Source organism: Podarcis filfolensis, assembly GCF_964270895.1.
Source record: "Podarcis filfolensis genome assembly, chromosome: 1".
NCBI classification, from domain to species: Eukaryota; Metazoa; Chordata; class Lepidosauria; order Squamata; family Lacertidae; genus Podarcis; species Podarcis filfolensis.
In genome coordinates, this window is record NC_139604.1 from 21,608,991 (window position 1) to 21,621,179 (window position 12,189).

Sequence of the window (12,189 nt, forward strand, 5' to 3'; positions counted from 1 at the left end):
CGTGTGTGTGTTCCAGTCTGCTTATAAAAATATGTTTAAGTAGGAAAAATCCATACAGAAATGTCCATTGTCTTTTAATGCAAATGAAAACATAGATGAGGTAACATTTATTCTAGGCCAGCCTCCCCCAATCTGGTGCCCTCCAGATGTTTTTGTGTATATTCTTATTAGCTACTGCCAGCCTTGCCAATCATACACACAGGCCTCCTGCACTTACGTTACACTGTTCTCTCATTTGTTTCTACTTCACATTCCATTATACCTCTCCTGTCACAAACAGAAACATTTTAAATTACGTAAAGTGAAGGATTAGCCAAGAAGGCAAAAATCTTTGACCTTCAATCTTACGGTTGTCTTCGGGGTTTTTTAAACAATGCATGGGTAGATACACCTGACTGGCTCTGGAAAGTTTGCTGGAGCATATCTATACTGTGAAATGGGTACAAGCAGCTCACGCCCACCACGCCTCTTAAAGCAGGCTTGCATTATATGCAATGCCCGATGGCCACTTGTAACCTCACCTCACCCTATGTGCACCTCATTGGGGAAAGTTCCAGATATTCAGAGTTTGCACCCTTTCCCCATCTCTTTTTGGGGAGAAGGTAAAAGAAATGGAGCTCCTGAGACACTTATGGGGAAGGAAAGATGAAATATTATGGGGCGATGGGGTTCAGTTCCCAGCACTCCACCCTATGATGTCCCCCCCTACCCTGTCGTGTGCCGGCAATCACACGTCATTTTGACGAGCCTAAAATTACACTGTTTGCTCTGGACCTGTTAAATGGATTCAACTAACCAACTTTGATAGCGGAAGCCAACAAAAGATTCCTTTGCTCCCCTACCCAAAAATCAAAAGGAGATCATCCTTTCTGGCAAGCAGAACAATAATATTGGCATAGCGTTGAATTCCACCTATTGCCCTTAATTATTGTATTACATTATTATCAGATTATTGTTTTAAAATTGCAAACAAGCAGAAGGAAGTACCTGTAATTGACCATTTAATGAGCTCAAGTCTTCAGCTTTCTTCTCCAAAGACTGCACCCAAACTTTTCTTTTTTGTCTACACCTTGATGCTGCTGCCCTATTCCGCTCTAGGAATTTCCGCCTTTTCTCATCGGGATCTTCATTTGCTGCCCTTCGTCGTCGACCCCCTGTATTTGGCGTTTGCGGTGCAAGCTGTGCTGGAGAAGCCTGCAAGAAGCAAGGAATGCCAGAGTTCACTGCCACAAAACTTTTAGTTCAAGCTTAAACTTTGGACGGAAATTCACATTCCTCTAATATATTACACAGCATTGACTATAATGGTCTCATTTAGTGCAGAATATAAATTGAACACATGCAATCTTTAAAGAGTTTCAAAGTTAAAAACAAAATGCACTGTTGACATGTTGACTTTAGCAGACATACCAAACACAGGTTGGCAATACAGAACTAAAGTTCCAACTCATGAAAGATTACCCTACCCAAATTTGAGCCATTCTCCCAACCCCACTGCAACCCGGTAAAAAATATATTAAAAATCCACAATATTCACTAGGCTCCCCCTCTGGAGAAGCTTTTCAGGGATGCAGAGGGAAAGAGAAATGATAGATTGGTTGTGTGAACTATCTTATACTTACACAACCACTGGATACAACACAGAATATACTATTATAGAGGCAGAATGGAGCTGAATGAAATGACTTATCCACCCTCACTTTAAGGTAGGCCATATAATTCAGTGAGTTTCTCTCTTTTTTGTATTTAAAAAGAGGAAATTCTAGGATTAAGAAATATTTTGTGTAAGAGTTCAAGCACTTGCAATATAGGGCTGGTTGATATGCAGTGCTAAGCCATGGTTTAGTGAATGAGCCTCAGTGAGCCTGAACAAAGAATAGTTAGTCGCTAAACAAGTCAACTACAAACCATGGGTTACGAAGCTGCCTTGTTTGTTGTAAGCCAAGATTGCTGGTTTGCACATAACATTAAGCTAAGAGTCTGTCAGGGAGTAACATGGGATGTTTATATGGTAGCAAACAGCACCAGAACCAAGGTTTCTTACTGGTGTTTCAGTAGTAGATGTAGCAGGCTGCTGCAGCGACTGTGGCCGTGCTTCCTCGGACTGAGTTCTAACCAATCCACTTGTTTGTCCCTTTGCAGTATCTCCATTTGTGACCTGAGAGTGCTGCTGGGTTAAGGCAGCTTTCAATCTCTGAAAGACAAAAATGAATTTTTTCCACGATGAACGATTGCAGGCTGCAATAGTCAACTTACTCAGCTGTTCACTAGCTTAAGAGTTGCCTGTGAAAGCTGCTCATGCCCAGTTTTCAGAGATTCTCCTCCTCCTCCTGCTGCAGCACCATTCCATACCTCCCATGAAGACCCCCAAAATTCCAGGAGAGGCTTTTGGGAGGGTGCAGGGTGCTGCCATGAGAAGGGAGGAAACTTCCCTTGTGCGAGTGCACATCCACTCGCACAGCACTGGAAACAACCAACTGCTTTCATTCTAAGCATATACAGTGGTACCTTGGTTTACGAACTTAATCTGTTCTAGAAGTCCATTCTTAAACCAAAACCGTTCTTAAACCGAGGCGTGCTTTCCCTAATGAGGCCTCCCGCCGCCGGTGTCCTTCCACCATTCGGCTTCCGTTCATAGACCGAGGTAAAGTTCGCAAACCGGGACACTACTTCCAGCTTTGTGGAGTTTGTAAACCAAATAGTTTGTAAACAGGGCTGTTATTAAACTGAGGTACCACTGTACAGGCAACCCACGATTTGTGCAGGATTTGCATTCAATGTCACTGCATGCCTGTGTGAAATTGTGTTAATCTGAAAACACCCCATTCTGCACCTGTTGTGCCTCCACCTCCTCCCCACCATTTCGGTGATGTCTTTTATGACGTTTCCGGGTCACTTCCAGGTTCAATGCTGTGCACATGTGCGAAACTGCACACACATCAGTCGTGCCTAAAACAACAGTTGCCTGTACTTCATTTTGCCTCCCGTGTCTTTTTCCTTTTACAAAGAACCGACTAATACCACTTCTTCTAGTTCCAGTAAGTTATAGATCCACAATGTGAACAAGATGATGGGTATGAAACACAGAGTTAAAATGGTTAGCAAAAATACTATTATATGCTTAAGGTATCAGTATGTTTCTGAGCTAGTAAGAAGGGGTACTTCAAATTGTGATGTGAGTTGTACACCCCCCCCCCCAAAGTGATCCAGTGCTTTTGGCCAAATACAAGTACCAAAAACATCAAAGGGACCAGAGGATAACAATAGGTATCTGTTCCATAGTTCAATAACTAAAAATGATCACTAAAAATATTACGTTCTTTAATCAGTGGGTTGATAATATGGTAACACTTGCAACCTACGAGCGAACTGCTTACAGACATAGACTCTGGTTGGATAAACATGACAATATTTGGAATGAATTTATACAAAATGTAATAGACTGCTAATATTTCTATTCATATTAGGATAATATCAAAATTATAAAAGAATGTATGGGTTAGGGTATTTTTTGTATATATTCATATAATGTTTACCACTTTTACACAGTTCTGTGTTTAGTTCTTTTTCCTTTTCTTGTGTATCACTTTACCGCTTTATATTTGATTTTTTTTTTACAATAAAATATAAATTAATAAATGCAAAAAAACCTATTTAAAACCCCCTTAAAATATTACGTTGTCTTTCTAACCACGTAGTATATATGGTTATAGAAGGAATATCCAGCTGATGGCCTTTAGGTCCATTTCCCATCCATTCTCATACTTGCTTATGGCTTGACCACAGCTGTCCCCCTCCCCAAGCTATTTTGCTTAAGGAGCAAAGCAAAACTGGCTCAGAACCTGCTGCTTCACTCAGCCAGCAACTTCCCCGCCCCCCTCAACTGGAAAATATATCACTATATATTCACAGAAGCATTCACGAGCCACAGAAGTATTTTGGCTCAGCCAGCACCAGGCCCTCAGCACCAGGCCCTCAGCCTTCAGGGTGATATTCTCTCCAGTCAAATTGCTGAGGCAGGGCAACACCCGCTTCTGAGAAGGGATGCCTCAAGTCCCCAAGGAATTGAGCAATTTAGGCCATCCACTCCCTGCCCCCACCATAGCATTAATGGACAAAAAATGGACCAAGTCACTGAAGAAAGGAGTGATGAAGTTGGAGAGGTGAGTCACAGGACAAGGGAAATCACAACACCTATAGGAAGAGTGCAAAACGATGCCATGCTTTCCGGGACAGCCCTGTGTAACAAGTTTGAATAGTTGTTCCTAAATAGTCTCAAATATTTTAAAGCCTTCATAGTTTACCAAAATGTTCCAGTAATCGACCCAATAATTTCAACATGTTAAGTAGATTCATTACCACCATTTGGAAGTCTGTTCTTCCTCCAAGGAGCTTGGAGCAATTTACATGTACCCCCAACCACCCAACAAAGTAGGTAAGGTTGAGAGAGAATTTGCTCAAGGCTACCCACTAAGCTGTAGAATTGAGCTCTTTATTCACTGCACCATACTGTTGATAGTGATTGTTAATGTTCTCTCCAGTGATATAATAAAATACATATTTAAAGTATAATTAGAAATGATGAAGTACATTGATAGTCATTCAATTTGTATTTGCAATATTGCTGAAACACTGACGACAGTCTAATCCTGAACAGCAAAGGCATATTTTTTTAGTATAAAAAATATGTAAACCCTTCAAAATAAATCCCTATCACATCTGTCAGAATTGGTAGGAATAGATCACTCCATCACGAGTTCACAGAAACAAGAGGATATATTGTAGAAACAATTTATGAAAAAGTCAGATCCATATTTCATATCTGCCACAAAACCTCATCAGAGTAATAACCCTCCTTCTCCTGGGTGTTATCTTACCATCTGCTCCTCTATTACTTATCTTTATTTTGCAACTAATTAACAGCATAATCTTCTAAATTCAGCAAGTTAATTATCATTATTTTGGTCTTTGCAGCATCATCAGTCCTTATGAAGTCTTGTCTCTCCCCTCCCCCCAGAGAATCTATGAAAATGAAGTAGGCTGGGAGAGGGTCTGTTTCTTTAGAGCAGACTCATTAGGTGTTTGCTGATTAGCTCGGCATGCAGAGAGGCAGGTCAGGAGAATTCTGCCGAACACAAGGTCCCATGCCGAGCTCAACAAAGTTAATGCGAGTTTCTGAACATTTGCCAGGCTGCCCTCTGTCAACTCTCAGTAGTAACCCCTGCAGAAAACCTACTGGCTACCCACTATGCTTCAGGTATTTCTCAGTTTGTTTTTTTAAAAAATGTATGCATAAAACTCCAGAGAGCATCACTTACAATATATATATTTTTAAAGAGGCAAGGCAATCCTAATTCAGAGGGTCTTATTTGTTTTTATATAGAAATGATTTGTTAACTCTGCACTTGCTACAAATATAACATCTCAGATGCTTTCTGAAACAAAATCAAAGACGACCATTAAATGAATTCACCCTCAATCTCTCATTTGAAGACACTTGTATCTATTATTTATGTACTGCCATTAGCATGCATTCCAATCTACAGAGTACAAAGGAACAGGTACTTGTCCCAGGGAGGCTACAATAGAAAATTCAACAAAGGAGCAATGAAGAAGCTGGATCCAGAGTAACTGCGATGGAAGGGAGTTGGTGGAAGATGACTTTCTTGCCCCCTTCTCCAACCTACAGCTCCACAAGCTGTCTGAAACGTCTCTCCTTAGGGTTAGGGGAACCTGCTAAATGGGGTGGGCTCGAGTGCGGGGGTTAACAGGGACTGCTCACTCAAAATGAGGCAAGGCACCTTCTGTGAGCAGCAGCTCGGCTCATGGATGATTTCTGACAATCTTCCCCTTCCCCCTCGGTCTCTCAAGATATGCATAGGAAGGAGCGTAACACAGACATTTTAGAGGTAATAATGAAGCTCTGTATCATCATCTAATGAATTTCTGCTTTAAGTTTTATAATTCTAATAATATTATGTTCAAACAGTATATATGCTGGCTAAGGGCACCCTATCCTCAAATATAAGTCAAGCATCACCAGAGCTCTAAACGTTGATATGTTGTATGTAGGTACTGAAATACTGTTATTTTTCCATAAGTGCTTAGTACGTACTGACTAAAATTGTGATTCAATCCCCTACAGCTTCAACTGAACTTGTTTGCCGGTGCATGCATGTTTGCAGTCGTTTGTTAATATCCCTGACATGTTTCAGTAGGAACTGTTTTACAAATTATTTTTCTATATTTTCTTGTTATTTTCTATCAGTGTTTCTCAAACCTGGATCTCCAGCTGCTGTTGGACTACAACTCCCATCATCCCTAGCCAGCAAGACTAGTGGTCACGGATGATGGGAGTTGTAGTCCAAAAAAAAGCAGGAGGCCCAAGTTTGAGAAACACTGTGCTATACTGTATGACACCCTGGGCATTTTTTAAATTGAAAAATGGGGTAAAATCTATGTTACAGAAACATAATTTGCAATTTCAACCTTTGTTGAAAGTGGGTCAACCAAAGCCTAACATTAATGGAATCAGATCCCCCCCCCCCGATTCACCAGTTTCAGCATCCAGGGCCTTTCCTATTTACAGCTGGCAGCACTCATTCTATTTATATTTATTTATATTTATATTTATTTATATGTATATGTATATATATGTAAAGTCATTTGGATTAAATCTAAGACAGTAGTAATTATGTAAACATTAACAAGTATGGAAAGTAAGACACAACAGTATCACTCTGTCTGTCTGTCTGTCTGTCTGTCTCTCTCTCTCTCTGTGTGTATGCATTCACAACTTAGAAATATAGAGGAACCTACTTTTCAGCATGATCTGCCATGTTAAGTCGTGTAATTCCAAGCTGGCAACACTATGAAATGCCACTAGAGAGCACAAAGCAGATTTAAATGCAAGCAAACATTCCAGGCAGGGCATGTAATTATAAGGTATATAATGGGCAAAAGGGTATTCTTTAGATGAATGCAGGATTGGAATATCAGACAAATTAATTACTGCTCTCATTTCTAAATTTTCATTTCTCAGGATGAGAGAAAAGAAAAAGGAATTTTCAGTCATGATGTACGCAGACATTGACTAGGATTTAACGTATAAAATATGCTGAGATAAGCAATAAAATATTTGTACTGATTTGTAACATATGTAATGTTAGAAGTGAAAGCATCCCATAATCAGTAAATTAGTACTGGTGGAATAAAAATAGAGATTTTAAAATGTGAGTGGGTTTTAAAACTTGAGATACCCCCCAAGTGATCCCCTAAACCTTTGAGACATTCCCAAACCATGCATTAATCAACAGAAGCATTTTCTAATTGTGTCATCTGAACTGAAGCAATTATTAACATTGCTGAAGAGGTAATAAATTCTAACTGGTTCATTAAGGGTTGCCATATTCCCTACAGTGAAAATCCGGACATTTTTGGGAACATCTCCCCCCACTCCCCATTAATTTTTTAGGTTCTTTAAAGGCTTTTTCAAGCTTGGTTTTTAAAAAATTGCTCTGCCTGCCATACGTCTGGGTTTTCACTGACATTTTGTCAATTCGGCAAAAATCCGCCCAAACGCCATTTTCTGAGCCCGATTCCTGGACGCGTCTAGGAAAACCCAGACGTATGGCAATCCTAGGTTCATAGCTCTAATATATATATATATATGGAACGATTAATATACTTGCATTTGAAACTCAAAGGGTGAAAATCCTACATTTTTACTGAACCTATACAAGAATCAGAACAGTACTCATGCTTTTTTGTCTTCTTCTCCAGGACAAATCCAGTCAGATACAGTTCCTCAGATTGTCTCCAGGCCCTGCAGCTCTCTCTGCATCCAAGAAACAAGGTTTTGATGGCTACTTTTTAAAAAATATCCATCACCTCACTGAAAGAAACAGTTGAAATGCAAATATTCACCAAATTTTATCAACTAAGGAGACTGCTAAAACTTAAACACAGCTATTTCTTCTGTGCTTTCTCAAGATGTGCTTCTTTTATATTTGTATAACAAAGAACGTTTGCCATGTTGCACATATAAAGGTTCACAGCACGCTGCTACATTGTTTTTCTATTCTGACACATAAATTCTACAAAAGTATTCTGAGCAATTCCATGTCAGGTAACGCTGAACTACAAACACCAGTCCTGAGTTAACAAAGTTCCAATATGACTGCTATTCCTCTCACACATCTTTTAAGAGTTAAAATCCTGGTTCAGACAAAATGGGAGGAACGTAGCCTTAAGGAGACAACTCTGACGGCGCAAACATTTCTGCTTGCCTGATTGAACAATCTGTGCTGTTTGAGGGGTCCTCTCAATCCCCCTTCAGCCAATTGTGGGGGGGGGAGAGGCGGGGGGGGGGGCCGCTGCAATAGTGGAAGTCATTGCACAGGCTTCTGCTAACAGCCCGGTTAGCAGAATTGAGCCCAGCAAAGTTTGCTACAATATAGAGCAGTGGTTCTCAACCTGTGGGTCCCCAGATGTTGTTGAACTACAACTCCCCTCACCCCTAGCTAGCAAGGCCAGAGCTCAGGGATGATGGGAGTTGTAGTCCAACAACATCTGGGGACCCACAGGTTGAGAACCGCTGATATAGAGGATTTCTTCCACTTCTCCCTTTTCACATAGGGAAGTTGAAAGGTTATACTTTGCAGAGTTGGAAAACTTATATTTTGAGTAAATTAATTTCCTGTTTTTGTCTGAACTCAAGAAACTAGCTTATTCTAACTATGACTTGTTAACAAATCAGGATCAAACGACGTTTGCTATCCTGGTTTGTTTTAATTAGTCACGGTTAAAATAAGGCAGGGCCTCCCAAGATTGAACGTAACAGGAATTGACGGTTTCCCTAAAGTGAAAATGAACACTTTCAACCTGCTGTTCTTGAGGGCAAAGATGAGAGGGTGTCTGTGAGCCTGAGCCACTTATTCACAATGCCAAACAACAGTGTATTATTACATACAAACTCTGGCAATTTCTTGGCTACTTCTCATAAAAGACATTTTCCTGATAATGCTTTAGTTGCTCTTGCAATTTTATCTTTTCTTAACAAAGGGTATTTATATATCATCCTTTCAATAACACACTGGCTTAACAATAATATAATACTTCTATACGTGAGTACATATTCATGGGCAGAGCTTATTTCATTTTAGGTCTGCAACAGGGAGAATCTAAACATGATAGCCAGATGCAGCATCCCACTTACACAACCAACTTTCACTAGCACAAAATAGATTTACTCATCCTCCCTCCCTCCCTCCCTGCCACAGCCCCTGCAGTTACCCAGATGTGCTCTGGAGGCCACCTGAGGGTTGTAGGAAGGAGAAAGGAAGTCCTGCCATGCCCACCGGTGCAACATTGTACTTATCAAAACTTTCATTTCTATGCAGTATAAAATTAGCCCATGCCGGAGCTGATTTCAAAAAATATCCATGACATTCTTTATTACTATGTATCCTTGACTTTGTGAAAGGTCACCACTGAATTTCATCTGCTACACACCAGCAGCGTTCATCTTAAACACCTACAGTGATGCAGTTTCATTCTAATTTCATTGCAGAAGGAACGTAGCTCAGTGGTAGAGCATCTGCTGTGTAATCATGATCCAGGTTTAATTCCCAGAAACTCCAGGTAGCACTGGGAATGTCCATCTGAAACCCTAGGGAGTCGATGCCGGTCAGTGAAGACAACAGTGAACTAGATGGATTCAATATTAGGCAGTTTTCTACGTTCCAACTGGCCACAACATGTGCATGTTACCCCTGCAATGTTGAACGCAAAGCAGGTATGCAAGGTCCCTTTCCAACATAACCAGTCACATAAAATGCTTCATGTTGGGAATTAACCAATTTAAAATGAGGTACCCTCTCTCTAGCTACCAGGTAGATTTAGTAGTCTGTTAATGCATGCATTTTTTTGCTACTGCATTTCTGCAATAAACAGAACAAGTAGTCTCTCTCTTTCCTCTCTGTCTTTGATTTTCTATCCCAATGCCACCCCCCTCCTTCCCAAACAGTTAGGATTTTGCATCCACTGAGCATACTCAGTCCTGGTTTTTTGTTTGGTTCTCTAAGATTTTGACTCCTGCCAAAGATCTTTTGGTCTTTTGAAAACCTCAGGGTTTCCCTGAACATGCCAATACCCCCTTTTTGCGTGTAGGTGGTGCCGTTTTGGATACATAAGGATAGGCACTTGAGAGAATGAATTTGCTATTAGTATAGATGCTAAACAAAGGCAATTAAATAAAGAATTCATTGGAAGCACTAATTTATGCACCATAAGGAAGCCAATGATTGATTTAAGCAATAAAAATATGATTCTGTAATTGTATAATTTAAAGAGTTATCTTTTAAAACCCTGTTTGATACCACAAATTAGGTAATTTTAATTGCCACTTCCCATGGTTCCTTTTCACTTGATAAGCAGAGTAGGGAGATCAGAATGTAGCAGACTTCCAGGCAATCCAAAAATTTGCGATTACCATTGAATGTCTTCAGAATTCTCCCAACCGTTCTACTATTCACTAACAATGGCTGTACTCGGGTGCCACACTAAAATATGGTTTAGTGTGGAGTGGGCAAACTGTTTTTCTATTAAAGGCCACATTCCACTGAGGGTCATTTCTTAAGAGCCTATATGTATGTGGACAGTGGGCAGGGCCAATTGTGGGCAACCCTTTTCTCTTTTCTCCTTCTTTTTCTGCTGTCCCTTTTCAGCAGGCTGCCAGAGGAGAGACGGATTGCTCTTGCCACAGGGCTGATTGCTTGCATGGTCTATCCCCTACTCTTCCATTATTCCATCTGTTCCTCCCCCCATGAAATTAGGCAAAAATTTGCACTAAATTAGGTCAAAGGGTGCCCATCCCTGGTTCAACAAGACATGAGTGAATCTAGCTGCTCCAGGCTCGCTCACTCCTTGCACAAAGCTGGGAGGAGACATTTGGGAGCTTTCATTTCTTGTTTGGATTAACTGAGCATGCTGTATCCTGTGACTATAACTTCAGAAGTCATGTTTTGAAATTACCATGTACTGTGCCAGGTTTAGTTTCAAATCAGTCTGGACAATGTAAGAAGCCCTGGTTAAGCAAAAGCAAAACATGAATGCTTCCAAGCTCCTCCTCCTACTGTGTGGGAAGATTGGGGGAGGGAGGTCAGGAGGAGGCAATATCCATTAATGTCTTGCCATTGTTTAGTAACATTAGTATGACGTCTGAACTCAGCCATTGTTTCTGGCCATAGGGGTCTTTTCAGTGATTCTCTACAATGGGTGGAAATTCAAACTGCTGAACAGTATCTAAGCTAAGAAAGGGAATTTTCAGTCACTTGTATGGTGCATTCAGTGCATTAATGCGGAGCGGAACTATTAACTTGTAAATCGTACATTGGCCCACTCTACAGAAAGCTCCACTAATGTAGAATTTGTGATGGCATTACATGATAACAAATTATAAATACTTTGAAAATTACAAAATTGCTGTATAATTGTTAGGTATTATTTACTCTTGCTGTGGTTGTTATTAAGTAGTCTTTTCTCAATGTCCTGCTTTCCAAAATGCAATAGTACTGCACAACACACAAAGACAGTCACATAGCTAATTTCTTTGGGACTGAAAGTACAGTTCTTCTATATGTATGTAAAACAAAATTAGGTTGTATATAAAACAAAATAAATAAAAACCAAACATATTATTGGATTTTCTGGTTCACTTTCTATATTATACCTAAATTCATCTTATTGAAGAACTTACCAATTTTGCCTCTGACTGCACAGGTTGAGGAGATGAAGGTCCTGGAATTCCTGGGATACTAGGCACCATGGTGACAGGTCTAACAAGCTGTTCAATATAATCAAGAATTAATACACAACTAAAAGCACGTTCTACTTTATAACAGCTAGGGTGTCTGTCTTTTCCACTAAAAGATTGCTCATTGAGCTGTTTTAGTGCCAACTTTTTGAGGCCATTGTCTGAGATTGTGTGTAGTTCACAAGGAGGGTCTTCTCAGTGGTGGCTCAACTGTGGATACCCTGTGGATATTTGTCAGGAGCCAACACTACTACCATCCAGGTGCCAAATTAAGAAGGCTCTTATTCATCTAGGTGAGCTCCCGTTGCTCGGTCCCTGCTCCTGCCAACCTAGCAGTTCGAAAGCACATCAAAGTGCAAGTAGATAAATAGGTA

The 12,189-nt window shown here is 40.3% G+C and overlaps 1 protein-coding gene across 4 annotated transcripts in view; it reads right to left on the reverse strand.

Annotated features, from left to right (window-relative positions):
* Nucleotides 1–12,189, reverse strand: part of ATF2 (activating transcription factor 2) — a 38,793-nt gene that overhangs the window by 7,679 nt on the left and 18,925 nt on the right. For all 4 annotated transcript variants that reach the window (XM_083630900.1, XM_083630902.1, XM_083630903.1 and 1 more), the window contains 3 exons: nucleotides 11,759–11,845; nucleotides 2,045–2,194; nucleotides 988–1,194 (listed from right to left, as the gene is read on the reverse strand). In XM_083630900.1, coding sequence (XP_083487026.1) covers nucleotides 988–1,194; nucleotides 2,045–2,194; nucleotides 11,759–11,845 — 444 coding nt within the window. The remainder of the gene's footprint in view (nucleotides 1–987; nucleotides 1,195–2,044; nucleotides 2,195–11,758; nucleotides 11,846–12,189) is intronic.